The sequence below is a fragment of the Brachycentrus maculatus genome, unplaced genomic scaffold, assembly GCF_059751285.1.
Source record: "Brachycentrus maculatus isolate JH-2025_06_01 unplaced genomic scaffold, ASM5975128v1 h1tg000042l, whole genome shotgun sequence".
Classification (NCBI taxonomy): domain Eukaryota; kingdom Metazoa; phylum Arthropoda; class Insecta; order Trichoptera; family Brachycentridae; genus Brachycentrus; species Brachycentrus maculatus.
The window spans coordinates 633,549-657,527 of record NW_028280796.1 but is presented as its reverse complement, the minus strand read 5'-3'; the positions used below and the strand labels follow the sequence as shown (position 1 = coordinate 657,527).

The 23,979-nt window shown below is 31.7% G+C and overlaps 1 protein-coding gene across 2 annotated transcripts in view; it reads left to right on the top strand.

Moving 5' to 3' along the window:
- The window catches only part of LOC148312352 (poly(A)-specific ribonuclease PARN-like), a 70,965-nt gene extending 47,677 nt beyond the window's left edge, over positions 1-23,288 (top strand). Inside the window, exons 12-14 of one of the 2 annotated variants that reach the window (XR_015839241.1) lie at positions 10,619-10,656; positions 19,716-19,765; positions 20,244-20,390. Coding sequence is in view for 1 of the 2 variants with exons in the window: in XM_088277371.1 (XP_088133497.1) it covers positions 19,716-19,765; positions 20,244-20,434 (241 nt within the window). In the remaining variant the exon portion in view is untranslated. Of the gene's footprint in view, positions 1-10,618; positions 10,657-19,715; positions 19,766-20,243 lie in introns of both variants that reach the window. The other variant, XM_088277371.1, reaches the window with a different exon arrangement.
- The last annotated feature ends 691 nt before the right edge of the window (positions 23,289-23,979 follow it).

The following is a 23,979-nucleotide window of genomic DNA, read 5'->3' as shown; positions in this document are numbered from 1 at the left end:
TAGTTGTAATTAGAAGAAGCTATATCAGAGTATACTAGAGTAGAGTGTATATAATTATTTTTTGAGCCCTTTCCTTTTCCCTACCCTCGTGGAGTTCAGCTTTTTAAAAAAAAAAAATTAGGTAAATTTACATAGTTTAGTTTTGTAATATACAATTAATTACGTGTTTTTTCCTTCATTTTTAACTTATTCGATTTATTTGAACTATTTATTGCTCAGTTGTGGATAGATCTGTCTATTCGAGTACAGATACAAGGATGCAATTAGCGTCAATTAGTCCAATCACCTTCAGTTCTCTTCCTTCTTATATAGTAAACCGCCTCGATTTATCATATAATTCCACTGCTAAACCTTTTTTTACCTGATCAAAGAGTAGAGGTTTAGTTACTTTACGGAGGGTAATTGGGCTTAGTTCTGCTCCCCAATGTCCAAATGTAATTAGCCAACATCACAACAAGACAAGAATCGGTGGTTAATTACTAATTAAATATATACAGAATTAATTGACATTCGTTTTCTTGGTTTGAACCGCGAAAGTAGAATAATTTCTTCCATGTTCGGGTCACTTAGGATATTCCCGAACACCAGGATCCCAATTATCACAAAATGATTAATTTTTCCGAAGTTAAAATCCCGATATGATAAAAAAAAACAATAATTCAGGATTCGATGACATTTTATAGGTTGGCCTCGTGTATTTTACAACTTCCTAGAAAATATCTCATTTAAAGCAAACGTTAGCTGCTGCATTTTTAGCTAAAAATTACGTTGTTTTTTTTAACTACTCGACTGTCACCGTCGGTTGAGATTTCATTTCAATACGATGGATGCTGGGTTGATTTTCTTCTTCTGTGGGTGTAAATTGGTGAAACACTCTCCTTACCATCCACTGTTAACTTTGTGTAATACCACTTTTATAAACACTTATTTGTGACCATAATAAACAACCAACCAAATTTAACTTCGAGTCGACTCGTGGACCACTAAAAGTGGACTCGAAGTTAAATAGAATAATAATTAGTACATTATTGCACAAAGTAAACAATGGATGGTAAGGAGAGTATTTTATTACCATACCACAAAGTTATAAATGGTTTTAATATACAAAATATATAAATTGGTGAAGTACAATTTAAAAAGATAATTATTTTTAAATCCATGTGAGGTTAGTTCGATATTTTATGCCACCCTGGTATTTTGGCAGAATATTTTATTATTGATTTGTCTTGGAAATGTCAATATTTTTCTTATTATGTCATATATCAATCCAATTCGTATAATATTTTTTATACCCGTTGTTAGACTTGAACGATCTCCTCATTGAGATATTTTACATAATTATATCAGCAGGAAATTCACCGGTTAGTGGTACTTAGGTTATATGTAGGTATATTTTTTTAAGCTACCACATCATATGTGTACATGCGCTTCCTCGGGCAGTAGATCAGTAGAGTGTGAGAACAGGAACCGAGCGAAACATTGATATTTTATAGCCTTTTAATCATTTTCCACTTTTTTCAAATATTCACCTTAGTTTGCGGATTTGATATTACGGTATATAACTGATATCGTTAATACTCTACTGGAGCCAAGAGCACGATTTTCGTAATTTCACTCTGTATGCATTTTTGGGCCTGATTTAAAAAACGGTTATTTTAATAAAAATAATTTATATTTTATTTTTAGAGATAACATTCTTGGAAGATTACTTTTTCTTACAAATTAACTCGTACAAAATATTATTTAAAGTCAAATGATTCAGAACAGCTAAAAGCGTCGTGATAGAAATATAACTAATTAACTTACTAACCATCACGCCGCTTCCTTGGAGGGGTAGACAGAGAGTATGAAACGCCACACCAAACTGTTTCTACAATCTTTGCCTCTTCCACATTCCCTCATACATACCCGCCGGCTATTTCGACTCCTGGCCTGACCACTTTCAAGTACATATTTGAAATACTTGACCGTGCTAAGTTTTCCTCTACTTAATTTGTTCTACTGTTATTTTTTAACTCATTCGATTCACATACCCATGCCATCTAACCATACTTTTCTTAATTTTATCGATAATGCTTATCTCAGCTTTTCATTCTTTCCTTATATCACAATTCGAACATGTACAGTATCTACTCAATGAATTAGGGCCACCCATTATTTTTTTGAATACTCTGAAATATTTTGGATTATTACATTTATTTTACATAAATACTTTAAGTTTTTTATTGACATCTAATATCATGTATATTACCTTCAATAATATGTAAAATATACCTGGATTATTTAAGCGTTTACAAAATTTTAAACCCTTTTTCTGAGAAAGGTCCCTAATTAGCACAGGTAGACAGATAGTTGAAAGTTCAAAAAAAAGCCCTATCTCATTTATTAGTGAAGTTTCTTGAGTTCTGATTGTTGTTTTGTTCAGAGAGGTTATATAGTTATCGTGTCTTGTGAAAAAAACTTAATTTTTAATTTTAGTTCATAAAGTATAATTTTTTTTTGTAAACACAAGTGTTTTTTTTGAAAAGGACAAAATGGGAAAAAGTAAAGACATTTCTGAGGAAAAAAAGTCTAGTGTTATAGTGCTACTGAAATTAGGAATACTATCTAATAGAGAAATTTCAAAAAAAGAAAACGTTTCTCGTCAAACAGTGGACAAAATTTCAAAATCAATAAAAAATCAGTCACCCGCCACCAGCAATCAGCGAAAGAACTGTCGTAAGATTAGAAAAACAACACCGAGGACTGATCAAAAAATCGTTCAAAGTGCCTTAGAAAACCGAAGTGCATCAGCAAAAACATTAAAAATAAAATTGGAAGAAGAGGGTATAAATATATCGGTATCAACACTGAGGCGACGTCTTTACGAAGTAAATCTGAAATGCAGGCGCCCTGTAAAAGTACCAAAATTGACACCACGAATGAAAGCGGATCGATTAAAATGGGCCAGGCTACATCGAAATTACTCGGTAGATGATTGGAAAAAGGTATTTATTTAAATTGAATTTTCAACATATCATTTTAGTCAATAAACTTATATATTTGAATTAAACTTAAATTTTCATTATTTTTCAGGTCATCTTTAGTGATGAGTGCCGGTTAGAAGCCGTGACAGAGAGCCGTCGATTCGTCAGGAGAACACCAATGGAACGTTACAATGAGGCCTGTGTGGTTAAAGTTATCAAACACCCCCCTGCAACAATGATATGGTCATGTATTATTAACAATTTACCTGGGCCGTTGTTTTTCGTGGAAGGAACAATGAACCAAAATTCCTATAAGCAGGTCCTCGAACGAATTTTATTGCCCTTCTACCATACACTCGACCCAACAGAAGGTCCATACACCTTCATGCAGGATGGGGCACCTTGCCACCGGGCTAAATCAATAATAAAAATTTTGTCTAACAAAAATCTGCCTTTGCTCCCCTGGCCTGGAAATTCTCCGGACCTTAATCCTATAGAAAACGTATGGAGCATGTTAAAAAATAAGGTATACTCATTCCCAAATCCGACAGTAGACTGTCTAAAAAAAAAATTAAAAAAATTAGGTCAGAAGACGAAGAAATAAAAAACACGATAAAACAGTGCATTTTAAGTATGCCAAAAAGAATTGAGGCAGTTATTTCTGCCAAAGGTGGAAATAATAAATACTAACTATATTTATATGAAAATATATGCATAATTTAAGCGTAATAAAGTGTTCTTGTGTAAATAAAATTCAATGTTGTTTTATTCAAGGTTTTCTCTGAGTTATTCCTGTTTGAATTGAGAAATTGCGCGAAATTCTGCGTGGCCCTAATTCATTGAGTAGATACTGTATGATGCATTGTTTTGTCGCACATTCGTTTGATAAATCGCATTTCCACTGCATTCACTCTACTTCATCTTTCTTTTGCCAACTCCATGCTTCACTTCCATACATTAGTGTTGTTATCACTACTCTGTTATACGCTGCCGGTTTAGCTTTAGCTGAAAGGTTTTTTTCGCTATAACTGATTTCACTCCCACCATTCACTCTGTTCCCAGCATTCACTCTCCTTTCCTGGAAATATAAGCAATATATTATTTTTTTAATGAAGTATATTTCAGTTTTAGAACAATCTCTTATATCATCTGAGAATTGTGGTTATGTTTTATGTACAATGACATTCCGAGGATTTCACTCCTTTACGATGTCTTAACCCTTTGGCTATCTCTGTCGCAAGAGGAAGTACGAACATAAATTACATCATTTCACATTACACCAATATAATTGTGTAACATATTAATATGGCCATAAATTAATGTTTACGGGGATGTTAAATGAGTAATAATATCATCTTATTATATCGAGATTTAAGGACTTGTCTTCATCGGAGCATATATACTAACAGGTTTAATAAAAATATTATCGATTATTATCTGGATTCATGTTATTTACGGTCAATATAAGACTTCGTCGATTGATTGCAGTGCACTGTTCGCTGTGTGTTGTGGTTAAATATATGAAAAGGGAAGATTTATCTTACACATGTTAATAGAAATTATGCGTCCGTACTTAAATTTAAAATTACAACGTCATTTGTTATTGGGTAAAATAATGTAAGTTTATTAAATTTTCATTCATTCGTTCGGCAGTCCTTATGTGGACATTTTGATCCATTTAAAATTGATCGTTTTTGGTAAATACCACTGTTTATTAAAATCTCATGTGACACGTGTTTGGATGAAATCAATAAATTATACGGTATTTTATGCATGGAAACCCGTGTTATAATATGTATTAATAAATAGTTTTATTCAGTTATTTGCTTCATTAGATCCATTCGAAGGCTATGTTTTTTTGTATAGAAGATAGAATAAAGATTCTCATTATTGTTGAATAAATTTATTATAATAAAAATCGAGTTTTCTGATTATAATTATATTTTTATAAATCTGTTTTTTTGCTAATTCTTGTCCGCACACAATGGTACATAGGAAACATTCGAATGCCATATTTTTTAAATGTAAATGAAACAGTATATTTTTTTGCTATTTAGGAAGCCCTCTTAGTTACATTTATATCATTCGTCAGTCGATATAAATTAAATGTATTTTTACCAATGTAACAAAAGAAAACACAAATCTATTTATTTTTTCAAATAAGTGGACTGTAACGGTCTTGGCGGGTGGTATCTAAACGCTCACTCTAAATTAATATATAATAAGATGTTAATAATTATACGTTACTTAGTGACGAAACGCTAAAATGATTATAAACAAAGTATTTAGTGTACATTATACTTCTACAGGAATAATATACATAGAGTTTTGGCGTTGACGCGTAGACATTTGATCTAAAACTAACATTCCTGGTTTAATTTCTCCCAATCGCAAAATTAGGCTTTGAAGTTTTGCCATAAATTTCACCAAGAATCTGTAATTTTAGTAATATTAATAAAAAAATATGTCTTCACTTGATACAAATTGTGTATTTATGGAGGCGCATGGAAGGGTTGAACTCGAGCGTAGCCAACTTACCTGTAAAAATGTCTCAAGCATTTGACGTCGCAAAAGGCGATATCCTAAACCGGAGTGCGTGAGGAATTTGTGCTTCTTATAATGTATTCTCGCAATTTCCTTGTAATTTTCCATTGTGGGCACATAAAACAATCGGCCGGAGCTCATTTAGGAAAGGATCTAGATAAGGGTGCGGCGGTGTGAAGTCGGTAATGATGCAGGGCGCTCGGTATTTCTCTCCTTTCACCTCCGACCCGTCGCTTCTCGTGTTACTTCTCATTCTTACCAAGTACTTCCTGTTCTTTTTTGTAAGTTACATTGCACACCATTTAGAGCTTGAATAATTACTCGCACAATGGATTTGTATAATTATATTCTGGTAACAACATTTTCTGTGTGTCCAAACACTTGTTCACAAATCTGGATTATCTCAAATTATAGGAGCTATTTCATATTATTTTTTGACATCTCAACATAGATGAAGAATAATATGAAATTCTGGGCATTTACAGGGCTTACGACCGTCATAGGCTGGTTTAAGTGATCACTTTACACACGTGTAACATTCACCAATTCCACCCATGATTGACAACCACACTACTCAAATTCTTGGAAGTTCTATACATATTTGATTCAATTACTGAACATTGTACTTGAATCACTAGAATTTTCACTAGAGACATCTATTGGTAAGATGAGCTATTTTTACGTTGCTTTATTCAGTAAATTAATTTTAAAATTAAAACGATTTGTATTTGATTTCCCTCTTGTGTAGTCTGGCCTTTTGTTAACTCTTTTAGCCGGCTCCTGTAATCGTGTCAGTAGAAAGTACTTACAGATAGATACACGGCTCGCACGTGTCTAAAGGTCAGTGCGGGTGTAGCGTATCCGTATTTGGGGAAAGTCTCGTGTTCGACATCCGAGGGGAGCGTGTCGTGGGCGTACCTGCCTCCAGGAAACGCTGTTACTTACCGACTGGGCTCCAACGTGAAGGGGGTTTAATCCACACCTCTTTATTCAAATGCGTTGAGCTTTCATGCTGACATTTCGCGGTAGAATCACTATTCTCGTTATTGTTGAATATTTTTTTTATTTTATCAAAAATTTAACTATATTTAGTTACATTTGTAAATACAATTTAAAACAATTTCTATACATTTATACATAATTTTAGTTTCGCTGTGCCTCTCCAAAAAAGATAAGTACATTTAATTAGTATTTAAGATACAAAATTATTACCGAACTAGTATTTTAGGCCGAAAAGTAAAGGACCTGTGTAAAAATCTTTTGTATTGTTTTTAGGGATTGACTTTTTTCATTTATTGTGAACTATACACATCCAAAAATACATTCTAAAAATAATTGTGATTTTACACCGTAATATTTATTTAATATTATCTTGGACTGGTCCCTGAAGCGCAGGAGTGATCACCTTGCCTTCATGTTAATAACGATCAAGATAACACTACGTCAATACGATGCAGCGCCCTATGCACCATTGGGTGCGGATTAGGGTTTTAGATACACATCCACTATAATTTTTAAGACATATAACCTAAATATGCTATCCTTGTGCTGTGCTGAATAGGCAAGGAAAATTTTCTAAGGCAACGAATAAATATATATATTAATAAAAAAAACCTATGTAAAAAGAAAGGTTTTTTATTTCATTAAAATTATGAATCGCATCGCAAAATGTGACAGCTAATGGCGCTTGTGCACTACACATAATTTTACTATCCGGCAGTCCGGTTAGCATGATAAAACGGATGATTGGCTTGGATTGGCTTGTGCTTTTGTCCGTCTTTCTTCGGATCGGTGCGCTTGATTTTACCGGACGGTAAAATTCCGTGTAGTGCACAAGCGCTGTAAGTGTTAGGGAAATGGTGAACTTTATCATTAATCCCGAGACAATGATTGTCTTGGCCATTTATTTCCCGTCTGTATAATATAACAATAAAAACGATTCTGACACGACTTTCGACCTTAAGTCCTTGTATCGTTAGAGCGCCTATCGTGGTTTATTGACAATACAAAGCAATAAAGAGTGAAATTTATATGCACAAATTTATCCGCGTCCGGCGGCGAACAGCCGCAGCCGACCTATTCACGATATTCACACTTCGCGAGTGCGAGGGAAAATGCTATTTATGCCGTCTGTCCGAGCGCCCTGTTTGGCTTTCGGTCGCACTCCTCGCGAGAATTATCACCGGCGATTTGTTCAAACTAACGTCACCTTAAATACATCAGGGAGATGTATTCTCAAAAGTCGATACGCAGAGGGCGCACTCGGAATTCAGCAATTTTACGTCGAGTTTTTTTCCCTACCGATTTGCTTGCTTTTGTCATCTCTTACTTTGAAACTATCCACCAAACTATCATAATTCCTCGACAACAACAATACGTAAACCCCCCCTATAACGCTGAGATAGGTACCGCGTTATCGGATAGGAATTTATAGGGAAGTGCATCTTTTAAATTGCATTTCAATTTTAAATGACTCGTTAGTCATTTCCGCTAGTTAAAATGTAAAAATACAATTTTAAACATTAACCCTTATAAAATTCCCTAAGATAAAGGGGTACCTATGTCAACGTTTACTGTATACTGTACAAAGTTATATAGTATATAAAGTACAACAATACATACCCTATATATTGTTCTTTGATTGGGGATTAGATTTACCATCGTCTATGAACAATAATAAAAATAACGTATTTTATAGTATTCAATAGTATAACGTAAAGTAGACTTAAGTGAGCGAACATTTATTTTTTTTGAATTACGACTCTTTAAAAAGTAGTCGTTACGTACTTCGGTTTTTGGATAAAATAATTTAAACCTTAACACGTCAATTAGTGCACAGTTTTAGTAGTAAATTGCGTATTTTTAGCTACTAATATAGGTATTCCACAATTTGATATAAAAAACTTGAATAAGATGCTAAACATACAAAACCATACTGAAAAAGTTATCCATAAGTCACATCTCTAAACTAAAGTAGTCAAGTAAAAGCGTCTGTTGTTTAAAAAAAGTTATTATATTAAGAAGAAAGTTAAAATAAAACAAGGTTTTTTTAATTAGTATAGATACTTAGTCCATTAATTTACCTCTTGGTAACGTTCCCGGACGACATAATTGAGTGTATTTAGTGCATTCGTAATGTGTTTGTACTCAGATGCTCCAATAGATCTCGGCGTAGCGTGGACCGTAGACTTACGACATTGACAGGACTGAGGTATTTTGTAGTTCTGTCCTGGAGTCTCGACACGACACGACACGACATCTAGCGACAACATCCGACACGACACGGAAACTGCAAGATTAAAGCGCGCGAGATATTTGCGAGGCGGTTGGCTCTTCTGTCGTATCGGAATCGCCAAATTAAAACTAATAAACATAATAAATCAATAAATAAAAAAAAGACGGTTGCTGTATTATATTGAACAATTGTCTATGATTTCGGTTTTTTCTACATCATTTATTGATTCGGCATTTACTAAGTCTATTAAGTTTTAATACTTAAGTTATTATGGTAAAAACCACTTATTGTTATACATATGTCCACCTCCTTAGTGTAGCGGTAAGCGAGTTTAACTACCGTGCTCGTTATTCCGAAACCGGCAGTCATGAAGTACAGTTTTTGAGTGGTATTACACATGGTGAACAATGAATGATAACGAGACTATTTTTGTCATAAATACTAGAAAAAAATACATTTTACTTTATTTTGATCCCCCTGGGATCGAATTCGGGACCTCCAGTATGCTAGCCGAACGCGGTCACCACTACACTATAGAGTTTGACTAAAAAAAGTAACGGACTGTATAATTTAATAAGTACAAACTTAGTTTTACAATCTGTACAATAAAAACGTTAAAGGATCATTAAGGGGTAATTACTTATTTTTTGTCAGTGGAAATAATGATTTTAAAAAATACGATAGTTTTTCCGACTCTAGGAATTTGTTTATTTATATATTTTAATATGTTATTGAGGTATATTGTTGTACTTTGTTGCTGAACATAATATCCTAGGGTTATGCCGTTGTGATGGACAGTACAATGAGCTTCGAAACATCGTATCGGTTAGAGATGTCGCCGATAAAAGGCAAAGCAGCCCAGAAGAGATGAATGAGCAATGAATTTAGAACAAATATTGCTCTAATATACAATTTAATTTCGAGTAAAGTTTTAACTAAACGATAAATTAAATTAAGAATGCATTTTTTAATGTATTAGATGCAACATTGTTTAAAAATATGGTTATCCGAAAAAAAGTAGATACAGACATCAAAATTAGTATCGTATGGGTACACGTAAAATAAAGGTATTATACATATTAAGTTAAAATATAATCATTATTTAAAGTACAATCCTTGTGATTTTTCAATTGATTTAATAACTTTGTTTAAAATCACCGTAATACTATATTTTTTTTTCAACTTATGTTACAACTTATGTTTTAGGCTATTTTTTAAATCAATTATTTGTTGGATTATAAAATTTGTTACTGTTTTATTGTGATTTTTTACAAAGTTATTTCATTCGTTTGAATATGTTTTAGTATCTTTTCTAAGCATGAATGTTTTTTTTTTTAATTTTTGGGAACATTATGCTGTAAAAAAGAACAATATATTGCCGAAAATAAGATGAACAACGCACATAAAATAAAAAATAAAAGCATACCCTACTCCAGCATTTTTTTTCATCTGATTAATGAAAATGGATTTTTAGCATACTAAGTGGGATTCCCCCAAAAGTCTGTAAATTTCTAAAATCATCCATTTATTCCTTCATATTGCTTTTTGTGTTTCGTGTATATTCTAATTTAACATCCAAAATGTTCACAATATACTTAATTACATCAAATCCCAATCAAATGGCCAATTAAATCCAGAAACAATGCACTGAAAATGTTCACAAAAACGTAAATTTTCGCAAAACGTTCACATAATCTCGGGATTGAATTGACGCTTTATGCTGAAAACATTTGCGTTGGCCCTAAGGTGTTGCATCCGCTATATTATGCGAAAAAATATGTGTAAAGCATTGAGAATAATATGGATAATATGTATGACATTGCATTGATTATCGAGATAATACATTAATTACTTTTTACCTCTCTTTTTCAAGTCTAAGTCCAAGAATATCGATCTAAGAGAAAGAAAATGGTAAGTTGTAGAGAAATTAGTTACCTATTTTTGTTATTAAAATTTCAGCATAAATATGAAAATATACCTAGGTTCGAGATGGCGGCTCACGCAACAGGCTCGGAGTTCGGGAAATTGGGTTTTATACCATCCTTGACTTTCCACATGAATTACAGAAACACAGCTGTATTAAATATTTACAGTCAAACCTCTATATAACGGACTTCTATTTAACAAAGTTTGGATGTAACGGACAAAAAATCAGATTAAATGTAAAAAAATGTCCGGGTGATATTATACATGCTTAAATTAAAGTGTTGCCGCATGTAACTATTTATAGCGGCTATGAAGTTATCAGTGGTAATATCACATCTCGATGATCTAATAACATTTATTGACTATTCGTCAGATAACGAAGTTCAACTATATTATACGCGTTTTTCCTAATTTTAGAGTTGATTATATAAAAAACAGCAAACTTCAAAAGTACAAACAAAACTTGATTCCTTTTCCAAAACAGATAACCGAAAGCAAGTGCGTCGATATCAAACAGTAACGTCATTTCACGACGAGTCTTCGAAGACAATAAATAGAATTTTGTTTGTTTTTTGTATTGTTTATTTATATCTAAATGATTGATTTATTTTAAACCTATTTTTCCGCTTTGCACCCCCTCCCTCCAATTAGTCCGTTATATCGAGGTTTTACTGTATTGCAATTTTGAATGCGCAAAGCGACTGGATTAATGGTTATGTTTAGGAAATGACGTTCCAGATTTAACGCGCATTATCTTCTTACATAGATCTAAATGTTTAATTCGTTATTTGTGAGGGACGCTTCCTTCCAGCCCTTACTCTATGCCTTTCTATATCCCCTACACCACACTCTGTAGTCTGTATTCTCTCTGAACGCTAGCCCGCCTTGTTCTGTTCCGAGGACTGACTAAATTATAGCCAGTTAAATCAATGTTTAACTTGCGGACACGCGGTATCGCCGGCGCCAGTTTTAGACACAAACTTCTATAATTTCTTTCTTATATTAAAAGCATTGATAACTTTGTGGTATGGTAATAAAACACTCTCCTTATCATCCATTGTTCACTTTGTGTAATACCATTAAAATAAAACTGGTATTACACAAACTGAACAATGGATGATAAGGAGAGTGTTTTTCTTCTTTTTTTCTATAATTTATTTTGCAAACTAAAATGGACTGTCTCCATAGCACCATTTAAATAATCTATATTTTTCAACATTTTTGGGTTTGTCGAAATCCTTCACAAATCTGGGTTTCTCCACTATGAGTCATTTTTACATTTTTGACATATCAACACGGATAAAGAAGAATGTAGAAGTCTGGTATTTACAGGACTTACGATCTGTCATTAGTGATCACTTAACAATGGTGAATGTTACACGTGTGTAAAGTGATTACTTTACACGCCTATGACAGGTATCCAATTAGATGAATAACAATATGGAAGTCTGGGTATTCGCAGGGCCTTTAACATGTTATGTTATAAGCTGGTTAAGTGATCACTTTACAATGGTGAATGTTACGCGTGTGTAAAGTGATCACTCAACCAGCGTATGACACAATATTCTTCTTCCTCTATGTTAAGATGTCATAAATGTTAATGTTTATTATATTTGATACATATCGGTCACTCATTTCAAGAATGTCAAATATCAAAAAACTTGATTTTTCAGGAGAACGTTTTTAAAGATCAAAAATATAATACAATATTAAAAAGAAATATCAAGCCACTTATTGATGTTTTTACTGTGCAACAGATCTTTTTAGGTAAAACCTGAAGGTTTTTTCTCCATTTGAAAATATCTAGTATATTTAAAAAAAATAATGAAACAATACATTTTCTTCAAAATGCAAAAACAACACTTTCTGCCCTGTAGCGGGTAAATATTAAGTAAAAAATATGCCGCTTTTGCTGGGATATAGTACATTTTCTGGGCATTCGGAAAACGTGCACAACTGAAAATCAACGATTTTCGATTTATGACGTTCTTGAAAGGAGTGAGCGATATGACACTCATTTGCAGGTATAAAGGATAGTAGGTGGTAGGGGTAGAAGAGGTATATTCTGTTTCAGTCAGTCCTAAGTAAATTTCAGTTAGTGTCAGGCAATACGGTTGAAGACCGTGAACCAACCAACACATAGAAATTGCGAGCATCTGATGTCACATTTTGGTATATTATGTAACATATCGTAGGACTTTGCTGAATGTTGTTGTTGTTGTCTCAAATTACCGTAGAACGGGGCTACTTGAACTTTGATGTGTTACTTGAGCCCAGTACAAAAAGAATGTATTTGGTCTACAATAATGAATATATAAGTGTCACCTGTCAAGGAAATAATGAATCATATCGATATGTTCATTATTGTAGACCAAATACAGATCAATTTTTTTTATTGTACTGGGCTCGAGTAACACATCAAAGTTCAAGTAGCCCCGTTCTACGGTACTTTTATATTTTTTTTCTATCTTCTAATTCTTATCCGCACTCAATGGAACGTAGGGTACCGCATCGTATCGATACAGCATAATAGTGATAATCGTTTTTCGCTTATGTACGAAAAATTATGTTTTCATTCATAATTTTGACTTGCAACATAAGACAATGTCGTTAAACACGATTGATGGCGTCATTTTAAGTTAGTGCTTCAAATATAAATTTTATTTTTTTTTACTTACATATATAGTATCGTCATAATACGTGTCCCATAGTCTTGCCTCGTTTATGTTGAAAAGTTTGAAAAAATCCTGTTCTCGGCATTCAACGTAGGATTAAATGTCCTTAATTGGTAGCTCCACCCTACAATGTCCCTGGACGTGGTCTTGTTAACAAATTTCAACAAATCCTCCAACATTGAAGCGTTTACCTTTTTTCAAGTGCCAGTTCACTTGACTCCGAGGTGATAAAGTTGCCCTGACGCGATGCGGTAATCACCGCACCGCACTGCACTTGGTAAATTTATATGTATTATTATCTTTTTGCACTTTGAAATTCTTCGCGTTCCTCGTTTTTCTGACTGCACCAATCTTCTTTAAGAGGGAAGTCTCCGCTGATAATTTTAAGCGTTATATCATCAATACAGTGGAACCTCTCACAACAAGCGCCTTTCATAACGAGTAGTAATTCGCATAACGAGCAAAAAGAAATGTGAAAAAGTTGCTCCTTCAACGAGCGACATTTCGCAGAACGAGTTACAGAGATAGGGCAAGTCCGTTTTTCACGACATTCACTCCTGAGCCAGGACTTTCGCGCCAGTGCATTCGTCTGTTTCGCTTAACGAGTGAGATTCTGGAACAAATTATGCTACTTACGAGAATTCTACTGTATTTACTTTTATATATATATATATATATATATATATATATATATATATATATATATATATATATATATATATATATATATATATATATTTTATAAATAGTTAGTAATATTAGTATACAACCACTCACCGTTATTTTTAGTGGATATTTTTCCAATGGTTATTTCCATAGAATAAATACGTTTAATTAAACGTACATATTAAGATTTTTGTCATCTGTAATTCCATACTGTGTGATTTGTTTTTCTCATTTTTATTTTGAAAATAAAAATAATAAATTGAGAAAAAAACCTCGAGTGGTTTTGATACTAATACTACTAATATTTCTGTAAAAAATATAAGAATAAAAATGGCTTGCCATAAAGCAAATGCTTTAAATATTAATAATATTGAGAATATCATCAGTATTTAAAAAAATATGAGAATTTTTCATTGATTTTATCGTATATTCTGCATTATAATTTATATTATTATTTTAACTTATGTGTATATACACTTTAGATTATTGCATGTTAATATCTTATTTTTTCGTGTAGAAATATAGGGAATGATCTTTTTTACCTTCTTAACTATTATTGAAACCGTAAACACTGAATGTAAAATGGGTAATCACCTGAATATGGTTTGGTGCTTAGGAAGAATTTTAACGTCATATTCATTCATTTCGAGTCCCTCCTTGAGTTGATACAGTTTAAATAATCATGGTCCATCTTTTCGTTCGTCACAGAAGAGAACAGAACACTTTCTTTTCCTCGTCTTAGCACATCATTCTTCACTTTCTTCCTCCTTCCTTTCCTGTCCAAGCGGCCAGATTACGGGATGAATTACCCCTTCATGTAAAAATTTCACAATCTCTGATGACTTTCAAGAAACGCATAAAACAATACCATCTATCCTTAGAACCCTAACTGTCTATCGTATCGTTTTTACTTGTTTTCTGGTCTTCTCCCCTTTCAACTACTTACCTAATCCTTCTTCCTTTGCCATCCTTGTTTTCATCAATTTACAGTTTCATTAATACTTGTATACGGTTGTCGTTATTGTGTTTTGTGATGTTTATTCATACTGTGATAAATTTTATTTTATGTTTTTTTTCTTCTTCTTTTATACTTATATACAAGCACTATCTGCCCTCTAATTTCAAACGGCTGTATAAGGTTAAAACTTTAACCAGTATTACTAGTCTGTTTTTGTTTTGTTGGAAGATATTGCTTTTAAGAAATGAGCCACCAATGTACATATATTCTATACATTTTTTTTTATAAATAAATAAATGACACTGGAAGATTACGAAGATTTTATTGTACAGGAAACAATTTAAATTTATCACCAAACACAATTATTTTCATACCATTGGTTTATTTTATTATTGCATTTTAAAAAAGAGGTACTATTATTATTATTATTATGATTACAGTTTTATTATTATAATTATGATTTTTTGTTATTATAACTATAAATTTATTTTTATTGTAATTATTTATATAAATCAATACTGTATATGACAATGCTTCTTAGACTAACCTCTGAATTCTCTATAACTTCTACATAGAATAGTTCCCAACAATAATCGTAATTTTCTTCATACGATTATGTCCCCTAGATGGCAAAATAATAAGGTCGTAATTGCGGCATTTTTGCAAGTAAGGTGTCAGTCCTGATTATATAGAGTAAAACAAAAAAGTAAATGATATTTTAAATTGGCATAGTAACGGACTGAAACCATAGATAATTTACCAGAATCGCACATGATTTATTATACACTGGCTGTGCTCGGTCACGTGCCGCTGTGGATCAGGCTTGAAAGAAAAAAAACAGAAAGCACACATTTCTAATATGTATAATTGAACAATGGTTGTAAAGCAATGAAAATATAAAAAAATCTATGAAAAAATAATGCAATCATAGCTACAACAGCTGTCCATAAGCACGCGGTCCGCCATGAGCAATGTTTAGCATTGCGTGTCTTGCTGTTACGTTGAGCGCTGCCATCGCCGTCAAAAAGCTATTTTTTTTTGTCGCAGATAAAAATACGTCACGTATAAAAAACGCAACGAATGCAACGTTGTATTAAAATTTCGAAGCAATCGATGAATGACTTGAGGAGATTTGAGACTTTGAACAAACTAATATTCATTTTTTATTTTTATTTGTCAGATATTTTTTCGTTCAATTCGTAGTATTCATGTACGTACCGATCAGGGCTAAAAATCGATTATAACGAATTGATTCGCTTGGTAAATACCACTTTTTCTTAAAATCTACTTTCTTATTATCTTGCGACATGTGTTCCGAGGCATACGGTGTTTGAAAATGTTTCAGAATGCATCGAAACACGTGTCTCAATAAATTTTTAGAAATGGTGGTATCAAAAGCTGGAAATCGATCTGAATTCTAAAGGAATACCCCCACGGCAAAGTGCTGTACCTTCCTTGCGGTGTAATTAATTGTTTTAGTTACTAATCGAATACTTGCACCGAGAGCTGTACAGTAAGTCCCCTACTTACGTGATTTCGACATACGTGAACTTATACTTACACGATTTAAAAAAAAGTGAGAGATTTAAAAAAAAATCTTTAGATGTTTTCAATTTTAAAAAGAAACCATTATTTTAAAGAATTAACCCAGTACCAATGCAATCTACGATAATTACCAAAAATAGAGGAAAATAAATCAGTAGTTTAAACTTAAATATAACTATATATTTAAAGTACACATAAATAATTATGTACGTATCTGATTACTAATTTCTAAAAAAATGTTTTTAAAAAAAAAAATGTATGCATGTAGATCTATTCTGTTTTCACATATGTACCATATTATTTTGAAACTATCGCATATTCTTACATACCATATGTATATCTAAAAAAAAACAACATTTTTTTTTGACTTACATGATGTTTCGACTTTCACGGAAACCTTTGGACTCACACGAAAACCTTACATACCATGTATGTAAAAAATCCCAACACTTTTTTTTCGACTTACACGAAAACCTTTGGACTTACACGAAAACCTTACATACCATATATTTAAAAAATCACAATTTTTTTTGCGACTTTCAAATTATCACGTAAGTAGAGGACTTACTGTATACTGTATAGGCAGTGTGACGTGTTGGCAACGAGCGGTTACTGTACTCTAGGGCCGAGACTTCGTGGACCGCCCGCGAGAGCAAATTGCACACAAATCTTCGTACCGCTCTCGGCCAGCTGTTGGACGGCCTGCCATCGTGTCACTTGCGAATATCTAATGGAAAACTGCAATCTAACTCACAGCTGATCCGCTAATTCAATTATTCTACATATGGAACTGAACACGAGAGGAATACTAATCGATGGACTAGTACAGGGGTGGGCATACGTTTTTATGTGGGCATTTTTTTTGGTTGCCAGGCCACATTCTAGATAAAACATTGACTAAATCTAAAATGGCCACGCTAAAAATATTGTGGACAACTTTTTTGGCTTCCGGCCCACGTTATAGATAATATTTTTATTTTAATGTTTTCTTTTATATATTTTTTTATATTTATACCGTATTAAAAACCTATTGTTCGTTTCCGGTGATACTGTCAATAGATGTAAACAACTGGATGGGAAACTGAGTAAATGCAGTGTTGTGAAGTCGGAAATTTTAATTAAATTAAATTATAGTAATTCTAAAAATGTTAATTTATTTACCAAAAATATAAATTACATTCAAAATCGAAAGTCCCTAATGTATAAACCTTTTAAAGAAAAAGCTATTTAATATAAAAACTAGTATAAAAACTAATATAAATATAAAACAATATAAGAAGTACATCCTTAACATTCCAAAATGATTTTACAATAACAAAATGCTCCGCCAAGCATTTCCTACAAAATTATAAATTAAATGTTTTAATAGCATTCCTAGGGATGTTAAAAATAGAAGATATTAAATTACTAAATCTAAATTTTAATGCACATTATTTTATTAATTTATTTTATTTTATAATGTTTCGGAGTTGTACAGTTGTATATAAAAATATAAAATAGTTAGATTGACAATTATGAAAGCCAATTAATTAATTCCACATTTGTGTTATGAATACTGTTGAACATTAAGAGATAAAAAAAAAACAAAAAAAGTTTATATTCTTAAATAAATGCTATTGATAAATATTCAGTGTCAGTTCCTCTCCAAGCACAAGAGTAGAAATGTCTAATTAATAAATTCAAATATTTTAATTTTTGTAACAATATTAAAACAAAAACAAAAAATCTTACATCTGCTTTTTTCAATAAAAACTGCGTCACTCCATTCTCGATTGATATTTCACTAAGAGCCCCATCGCAATGCAGTATGAAAATACATATCGCTCACTCCTTTCAAGAACGTCATAAATCAAAAATCGACAATTTTCAGTTGTGGATGTTTTCGGAATGCTCAGAAAATGTACTATATCCCAGCAAAAGAGGGATATTTTTTAATTTATATTTACCCGCTACAAGACAGAAAATGTTATTTTTGCATTTTGAAGAAAAGGTATTGTTTCATTATTTGTTTTAAATATACTAAATATTTTTCAAATGGAGAAAAAACCTTCAGATTTTACCTAAAAAGATCTGTTGCACAGTAAAAAGTTCAATAAATGGCTTGATATTTATTTTTAATACATTGTATGATATTTTTAAACTTTAAAAACGTTCTCCTGAAAATTCAAATTTTTTGATTTATGACGTTCTTGAAAGGAGTGAGCGATATCTCCTTTTACTATATGTATGTATGTATATCTTATTGGTGCTTGACGATTTTTTACGGATATTCATTAATGGAATTTTAAAAATGTACATTAAATTAGATAATTGTGAACCGCATTTCAATAGCGTACTATTTTATTGTATTGATATATTGTTAAAATAAAAATCTTCAAATATTATAAAATAAAGTGGACTCCAGTAATTCGTCTGAATAGCCCTTGTATAATCATTGGGTTGACGGGGTGAATCGAATATTGACATATCGCTCACTCCTTTCAAGAACGTCATAAATCAAAAAAACTTGATTTTTCAGGAGAACGTTTTCAAAGTTTAAAAATATAATACAATATATGAAAAATAAATATCAAGCCGCTCATTGAACTTTTTACTTTGCAACAGATCTTTTTAGGTAAAACCTGAAGGTTCTTTTTCCATTTGAAAAATGTTTAGTATATTTAAAAAAAAATTAAACAATACATTTTCTTCAAAATGCCAAAATAACACTTTCTGCCCTGTAGCGGGTAAATATTAAGTTAAAAATATGCCGCTTTTGCTGGGATATAGTACATTTTCTGGGCATTCCGAAAACATGCACAACTGAAAATTGACGATTTTTGATTTATGACGTTCTTGAAAGGAGTGAGCGATATGCTATTGAAAAATAAATATTCAAAGTTACGACTAAATTAACTCGACACATGTCGCTTCAAAAACTTCTTGTCACAACATCTCCCCAGAATTACGCTTTTTTATAATATTTTTATTTCTCTATTATTTTGTTATTATCTATTTGATTTTATACTGCTATTGTTAGTATTGCTATGTATTGTATAGTATGTGGCTTAGTTAAGCCGAAATATATTTTATTATTTTTACGCATTTTGATAAAGTACCTTTACATTATTTTATTAGAAAGCTATTATATCTACGCTCATGTTTAATAAGTAGTAATATTACATATTGAATTAATAATTAATTTTTATTTTCATTTCCAGTGTCAAAGACTCCTCCCCAACAGAAGATTTAGGAGAACCCGTTCCGAGAGGTAAATAAATATATTTATAATTTTTTTAACTTCTTACCTGTTCAATAACTCTTTTCTCTTTAAAAACTATATACCATGTTTATTTCGAAGAAAAACTTATTTTTTAATGGTATTTTAAGCAAAAAATCAATTGCGAATGTCACCTGGGTTTAAAGAAAATTGAGATGCGATTTATCGTATGTAGGGCCTTAAGTGCTGGTCATTTCATTATTATTTTAATGGATACCAACTAATAAATCGACATTTAAAGAAAACATGTGTTTTAACTCACTTTGGAGTGCTTGTTTTAATTTAAGTCTCGTGTACGTACAAACATATTTTTTAAAATTATTTTTTAACACGAATTAGTATTAGAAATTAATAAACAAAAAAAAAAATTCAGTGCGTAAATCGGTATTTACATGTCTAAAATTAAAAATATTCCAAAAAAGAAACCGTTGTGTCCTTTTTTTAATTTGTGTTTTTTTTAATTCCCCAGGGACTCCATGCATACCTTCGCCGTTTGGTGAAGTGAAGAGGAAGCGTTCCACTTCCGGGGGGTCGTCTGATGATACTAGAGTCCCCAAGAGACGTCGGACTCCTTCGGGACTCTTCACCGTCACTGAAGCGGGACTCGCGGCCGGCAAACAGGGCAACAAAGTGTTCAATGAGAACGATGACTGGGAATAGTACCCTAAAAGAACTTTTTGTTTCTAGAAGATATTGGCTGCACGGACGTACGCGCTTTACCGCGCAAACAGTGAGACACGACGTGTCTTTCTTTCCTAGCGGTAAAGCCCGTAGAAGTACAGAAAACCTCGATATAATGAACTTCTGAAATAACGGACAAAAAATCCGTTCAAATTTAAAAAAATGTTCTGTTAATATTATACACGCTAAATTTAAGTGTCATGTTTTGGGTGCTTTGCCAAAAAAAAAATAAGTAACGCTGCATTTTTTAGCAGTTTTTAGCGGCCATGAAGTTATCAGTGGTAAGATCACATCTCGATGATCTAATGACATTTATGACTATGCGTCCGATAACGAAAATTAACTATATTATTCGCATTTTCCCAAGTTAAGAGAGTTTATAATATATACATATATATTTTAAAACGGCAAACTTTAAAAGTACAAGTTTTTATTCATTCCTTCTTCAAAGCAGGATTACCGAAAGTAAGTGCGTCGATATCAAACAGCAACGTCACTTCACGATGAGTATCCGAAGACAATGGATAGAAGTTTGTTTGTGTTTTGTTTTGTTTATTTATATCTAAATACAGTTTTCGTATTTTCGAAAGTTTTTCGATTTATTTTAAACCTATTTTTACATAACGGACTATCGGATTTAACGGACACCCCCCTTCCCCCGATTAGTCCGTTATATCGAGGTTTTACTGTACGCATTTTTCGCACTTTATCTTTCATGCGTTTTATGTGGAGAGATCGCACATCACTAAACGCGCACGTGTGAAGGCGGCTAATATTTCCTCTATTTTATTAATGTTCCAAATGTTAGAAGTGTAGAAATATGTGTGAAATAAATGTTCGTGATAGGAATAATGGAAAATAGCACATAAAAATTGACACAAAAATCTATTTGATGGGACTTCTTAGTTAAGAATCTCATTCCCATGTTATTTAACAAAGATCCTCATATGTTTTTTTTCTCACATTTTTACGTCACTTTTGACAGTTATTTCATTTGGACTATTTTTTTAAATTTAAATTATACGAGCTATATTATAATATTTTTCCGATCGATTGACAAAACATTTATATAATAAATATTTTTTGTGATGTTCTTTACGTATGGGTGTAGGTTATTTTAATTTCATAGGCAATCTCTATACCACATAGATTCTCTGTGGTACAATTTAGTAATAAGCATACATTGTATTTTTTTATGAGCCGTTTCTTATTTTCAAATATTTCCTTTTTAAAATGACCATTTGAAGCACTGACTTTGTAATTTTACATTTTATATAAAAATATTTTGTTATAAATAATTTTTACTTCAAAATATTAGAACCTGAAGTAAAGGCTCTTTTTTCGCGACATGCTTCAACAAATAATACGTCTAAAAATAAATTTACATATTACATCTGAAAAAAGAACCTTTAGTTCCAAAACTAATATTAAAAAATAAAAAAGGTGTAGTGATTTCAGACCTTGTAGTTTTATATGATCTACATTACTTTTTTGTTGTTATAATTACGCCTTCCATATTTATAACTTTATATTACATTATAAATACTATTTTGTTATAAATATAGTTTACTCCTTTCAAGAACGTCATAAATCAAAAATCGTCAATTTTCAGTTGTGCATTTTTAGGAATGCCCAGAAAATGTACTATATCCCAGCAAAAGCGGCATATTTTTACTTAATATTTACCCGCTACAGGGCAGAAAGTGTTGTTTTTGCATTTTGAAGAAATGGTATTGTTTAATTATTTTTTAAAAAATACTTAATATCTTTCAAATGGAGAAAAAACCTTCAGTTTTTACCTAAAAATATCTGTTGCACAGTAAAAAGTTCAAGAAGTGACTAGTAATTTATTTTTAATACATTGTATTATATTTTTAAACTTTAAAAACGTTCTCCTGAAAAATCAAGTTTTTTGATTTATGACTTTCCTGAAAGGAATGAGCGATATATGTATGCGATCCTTAGCAGGTAATGACGTTTAATTTATATGTATTACGAAAACATATTATATGTTTTTTGCCATTCCTAAATAAATATTACACATTATATCTCAAAAATAATTCTTCAATTATTTTATGATATATTTTTATTCTGTTCCTATATTTTTAATTAATCTCAAACAAGTAGGGTGAACTGTATAGTGGTTGGCAGTCTTAACCAGTTCGCCAATTATAATTCCTATTCTTTCAAAGTAAATACAAATTAGATATTGAAAAAAATATGTATGTAGGAAAATATTCTAAATTTCAATGTGGTGGAACTGCAAAAATATTTCTTAGGTGTTGTGTTTTGAAGTTATGTACGTAAATCAATGTATATTGTAACTAAATCACAATGTAGTTTAGTGTTTATTAAATATATAATTTGAGTTGGATAATTGAAATAGTAAATATTTTGCATTTTTTGTTTAATTTTCACGTTAATCAAAATTGGTCAATACAAACATATTTGGAACATTGAAATTGGATTTGCGATACATTTTTAAAAATGTAACATGTGGATAAGAACTAACATTTTTATTATTTTTTCTTTAATCCATATTTTCTTTCTTCGTGGAGTATGTGATATCCACAAAATGTCCATACATAAATTGCGTAAAATTACAGCGAGTAGACATGTGGTACAAATGATAAAACTGAATATATTTCGTTAATGAGTGTCTTTGAAAACTGAACATATATGGTATAATAAGAATTACGATGTTATGTACAATTATGTGACGTTTTTTGTTATTTAAATAGTCGTGAAACAGGGTTACTCTACGGTTTACCCTAATCAAATTGTGAAAAATATTATTCAAAGATTGTTTAATTTAATGTTTATATATAGTAATTAAAATATGAAACATTATAACATGTCTTTTAATTATTACCTTTTATATTTAAAAAAAATTATGTTACTAATCAAGACAAAGGACAATATTATCTAAACTATTTTATTGACTTCTATAAAACAATATATGTTGATTTACGGAGAACGTATAAATACTTCAATTAACTTTTTTTGAGTTTGCGGATCAGCGTTATTTTACGTTCATAAATAAAATGCTTCATTTTCGGCTGCCTAAAGTAAATTTCATTCATTCATTCAAACCCTTGTCCGCACCCCAATAGTGCATAGGGCACTGCATCATATAAATGCAGTTTATCTTGATCGTTTATACATGAAGGAAAGGTGATCAACCCTCCACTTTAGGTACCAGTCCAGGGTAATATTGAATAAATATTAGAGTGAAAAATCATTTAAATTTATTTGACCCCTCCTGCTCCGCCTCCGTAGTGTAACGGTCAGCACGCTCGGCTACCGTTTTGGGGGTCCCGGGGTTCGATAGTAAAACTTAGCATTTAGCAAGTGGGGAATTTAGAGATTGAAAAATTATATTTTGTCTTTTATGACTTCTATTTTTTTATCTTCTATCCATCATATTGTGATTCTAAATGATATAAAACTTTTGCTTAAAAAAATATCACAAACATTGCCAGGAAATTTCAAGAAAGGCGCCGTGATGCATTTGGGTTGTCGTT